Source organism: Entamoeba histolytica, genomic scaffold, assembly GCF_000208925.1.
Source record: "Entamoeba histolytica HM-1:IMSS scf_1104750517757 genomic scaffold, whole genome shotgun sequence".
NCBI lineage: Eukaryota > Evosea > Mastigamoebida > Endamoebidae > Entamoeba > Entamoeba histolytica.
Genome location: NW_001915130.1, coordinates 1 through 4,297, shown reverse-complemented (window position 1 = coordinate 4,297; position 4,297 = coordinate 1). Strand labels below are relative to the sequence as shown.

Sequence of the window (4,297 nt, the reverse complement as noted above, 5' to 3'; positions counted from 1 at the left end):
GGATGTAAATCTACATCATCTTCTTCAAAATATTCATCTTCTCCATTATCTGGATCATAAGTAGTATTCATTCCATTGTTAAATGAATAATCATTATAATTATCATAGTATTGATTGTTATGAATATTTCCATAACTTCCCCATTTTCGTTTTAATACATTTGGTCTATACCAATAACTCATTTTAAAAATAAAAATAAAAGATAAACCAAAAATTAGTTAATTAAAATTTCCACCTAACCACCTATTTGCTAATTCTCTAGCTTGTTGAGTTAATTCAACATCTGGTTCTTTAGGTGGTACTATTGCTGTATCATTCTCTTTTAACAGAGATAATATTAAAGATTTTCTTTTCTCTCTGTTTTCTTCTACTGGCTTTGGCTCTTCAAGTACCATGGGAGGAGGCATGCTTTCTTCTTCTAATTCTTCTATTATATCATTCAAATCATCTATTGTATCATCTCCCATATCATCTAAATTAACATCTTCTTCAACTTCATTCTCCAATAGCATTTCAACTAATTTAGGATCTAATCCATCATATTTATTTTTATCCCGTACTGCTTCTTCCTTAGGTGGTGGTTCAATATATAATTTCTCATTAGTTTGGAGTACTACTGTATTTTTCTCCATCCAATCGAAGTCTTCAAACTCTTTGGCTCTTTCTTGTAGAGCTTTCCAACTACCTGGATTTAATACTAATATTGTTGGAATTGATGTCACTTTTACATGTGAATATTTAATGTTTATTGTAATTTGTTCTCCTCTGGTGCTGATTAAAGACTTAAATTCTGGCCAAATGATGTCATTTAAATTGGCATCATCAAATAGACGGATATCATATTTCAAGTTTTCATTATGTCCATCCATCATAAATCTTCCTCTAAATTCATCTACTTTAAGATCTTTAAGTAAATCATTTATAAATTCCGTTTTCCCCATTTTTGTATCACTTACTATTACTAGTGTTTTAATTCTTTTGCTCTTTCCACTTAATGCAGAATTCAACCATATTCTACTGTTTTTGACTACTGGATTATCCTCTTTCCAAGGTTGAAGTTTAATTCTTATTCTGTTATAATTATCTCTACTGTGTTCTTGGTTCCACAAAGAATCAAATTTTTGTCCAATATTCATAAATCCCTTTACACTTATTCCTTTCAAGTAAGCATGTGCCTCTTCTAAGTCTGGCATCTTTAAAGCTCTACCTAAATCGATGTCACCTAATCTTCCTCTGTTGTTTTCCATTTTGCCGATTTCTTCAAATATGGCTCCACTTTCTGGATGTTTTTCTCCTTGTTTCTTTAAGTAATCAATAATTGTTTTGAAACTTCCATCGTAGTTTTCGTTCTCTGTAATCTTTTCAAATTTCATAAAATGCTGTTCCCCGTTTAATTGTATAAATGGTCTCTTTCTTACGTGACTTACATCTTCCAATTCAAAGAAGGCATGAACATGTCTATTAGGTCCTTTTGTTGTTTTACTCAGTGCTAAATATTTTATTTGAGCCCTTTTACTTCTAGTAGTACACCACTGTTCAATCATATTTTTAATTGTTTCTTTTGAAGGGATTGGAGTATTATTTTTTAAATTGATAGTGACATAGCCATGCATTGCTTTGAACTCATAGTATTTTTTGTGTGGTTGTGACATCAAGTTCAGTTGATTTGTTGGTAATAAGATATGCTATTTATACTATTTGGAATTTTCTATTTTGTCTGTTTATTGTATGTATGAGGTAATGTATGAGGTAGAAAATGATTTTTAAACTATAAGGAATAATAAAAATTTAATTCAATTAATTTAGAAATTCCTCTTTAAGTGTCTGTTTGTTGTGTTGTTTACACGTTTTATTTGTTATTTAAACTGGAATACTTTTTATTTTATTCGATGTTCCCTCTCTTGTCTAGCATTGTGCAAGACATCGACGAAACCTGTAAAGGTCTCCTCGAGAGTGATAGTTTGGATTTGGACACCAAGTGTCTAATCTATTCTATCCTCTATTTTATGAGGAGATTCGAGGAGACTCACTATAATTATAGTGATGTTTTATTTTATTACCTTACAGGTTTCGTCGATTCTTGCACTAAGGATCAACGATTTAATAAACTGGGTGGTTTATTAGAATTATTAGAAAACTTCCATTTCACTAATGATTTGGAATAATAATTAATTTACTTTTTTATTTTATTTATTTTTATTTAATAAACAAAATAATATTAAAAAGAAATTAAATTAATTTAATTTTAATTTTAATTATCCTTTGGCATTTTTGGCTTCTTATTCAATTCTCTTGAAATAGCTACTCTTCTTCTTCTTGCTCTTTCTGTAGCTCTTATTTCAAAAGCTTGTAAAATATCGCCATAATCTTTCTTCATACTACTTGTTATTTCATGAATAGTATTCACTAATGCAGCTTCTTCATCAAGTATTGAATTAAACTTATCTTCTTCTAAGTAATATAGCTGTTCTTTTTTAAAACATTGTACTAAATCATCGCAAATGTCTTCTAATGTGTCTAAATCAATAAAATAATTCTTTAACGATTTAATATCAATGTTCTCTATTCCTGTGGATTCCATTCTTTCTTCTGTATCCATCTTGTTGTATATTGCCATTCAATTCATGATAATTTAAATATTCAGATGTAACAGGCATTCGGACAGACAGGATAGACAAAACAGACATTTCTATTTTTAATATATTATAATTTTATTATATGTATAGTATAAAAGTCAATCATTACCTCATATACTGCCTCATATCAGCCATTTAATTTGTTATTTAAACGGCAATAATATTTTAGCATTCAATGTCTTTTAGTGGTACTTTTAGAAGGACACGTCTTTCTGTACTACTCTCGGCTATTGCCAGGGAAGTGAAGTCCCAACTCAGTCGAGCCAATGATAATAATACTGAAATAGTATTATATGGTTTAATTTATTGGTTCCGAGTTTGGGATCATAAATACCATTTAAAGTACTCGGACCAAATGAATAAATGGCTCGACTACATAATGGTGGATATTTATTCCACTGTTATGGATTGTGGTCCTCTTTTATTCCTGCTTAATACGCTTTATTCTGGCAGGTATATTCCTGATATTGATCATTTTAATTGAATGCTTTTTATTCCTTTTTATTTTATTTTATTATTGCTTATTGTTTAAATAACAAATTATTTTCTTTTTAAAATTTTGAATAACAAAAAATAAATAACAAAATTTTAAAATTAATTAAATTAAATTAGAGAGGTCTAGTTTTTCTTCTCTCTGGTTTAGTTTCTTCTTCTTTTTCTTCTCCGCTTCATCTATTCTTTTTTCTCTTTCCTCTCTTCTTTTACCTTCTTTTATTTTATTAATAAGAAGAGTATTGTTCTTTTTGAACAATTTAATAGCTTCTTCTATTTCGTCAATAATCTCAATATGTCCTTCTAATAACAATTTTATGGAAATAAATGGATATTCACCGATCGTCAAATCACAACCTCCTGTTAGTATTTCACATTTCTTATTAATTAATGAAATGTCTTTAATAAGTTGACTAAAATCTTGAAGTAAAACAGGTCTGTCTTCTATTTCCGTCTCTTCATCCGAGACGTTTCTAATGTATCTTTGTGGTGTACCGTACATCGCTTGATCTAATGACCATATCTAGATGGTAGGGTCATTAAATAATAGAATAGTATTATTCTTAATAGTTTATTTAACTATTCTTTGGACATGTTCCACTCAAGGTGTTCATTACGAATGAAATCCCGTTTTCATACGTGAAACACCTATAAATATTTGGGACAATAAGTAATAACCTCATATCAAGTATAATAATAAATAGTATTTTTACTATTAATTATTTACTATAAATTGTGTCTGCCACGTCAGCAGTCACAAAAAAATTCCCTATATTACTTATTGTCACAAATATTTATAGTCACAATTGACCCGAAGGGTCAATAACGCGCTACGCGCGTTTGTGACTATAAATATTTGTGACTATAAATATTTGTGACAATAAGTAATATAGGGAATTTTTGTGACTGCTGACGTCATCTATCACAATGGGTTATAAACCATTTATATTTAAAGATTTCAGTGCTTTTAATCTCCTTACTAACTCTTTGTGAATTAATCAATTTATTGTTAATATAACATGTATTATTTCTCTATTATTTCTTAATTTCTTTTGTAAATTATATTTATGAGGATTACTAAAATCAATTGAATCAAATTCATTAAAATATGTAATTAATATGTTTATATATTTTTAATATTTATGTTTTGATATTATTTAAATGGGGTA

The 4,297-nt window shown here is 28.6% G+C and overlaps 3 protein-coding genes across 3 annotated transcripts, besides 2 other annotated features; all 3 read right to left on the bottom strand.

Moving 5' to 3' along the window:
* Positions 1 to 218: 218 nt before the first annotated feature.
* Positions 219 to 1,613, bottom strand: EHI_095320 (uncharacterized protein; the record flags this gene model as incomplete). The annotated part of the gene is made up of 1 exon (XM_644122.2): positions 219 to 1,613. One exon carries the CDS (start codon positions 1,611 to 1,613, stop codon positions 219 to 221), a length of 1,395 nt encoding a protein of 464 aa, XP_649214.2.
* Positions 1,614 to 2,251: 638 nt separating this feature from the next.
* Positions 2,252 to 2,599, bottom strand: EHI_095310 (uncharacterized protein; the record flags this gene model as incomplete). The annotated part of the gene is made up of 1 exon (XM_644121.2): positions 2,252 to 2,599. One exon carries the CDS (start codon positions 2,597 to 2,599, stop codon positions 2,252 to 2,254), a length of 348 nt encoding a protein of 115 aa, XP_649213.2.
* Positions 2,600 to 3,234: 635 nt separating this feature from the next.
* On the bottom strand, positions 3,235 to 3,630 carry EHI_095300 (uncharacterized protein; the record flags this gene model as incomplete). Its single annotated transcript, XM_644120.1, has 1 exon — positions 3,235 to 3,630. One exon carries the CDS (start codon positions 3,628 to 3,630, stop codon positions 3,235 to 3,237), a length of 396 nt encoding a protein of 131 aa, XP_649212.1.
* Positions 3,631 to 4,145: 515 nt separating this feature from the next.
* Positions 4,146 to 4,197: a repeat region.
* Positions 4,189 to 4,283: a repeat region.
* Between the last annotated feature and the right edge of the window lie 14 nt (positions 4,284 to 4,297).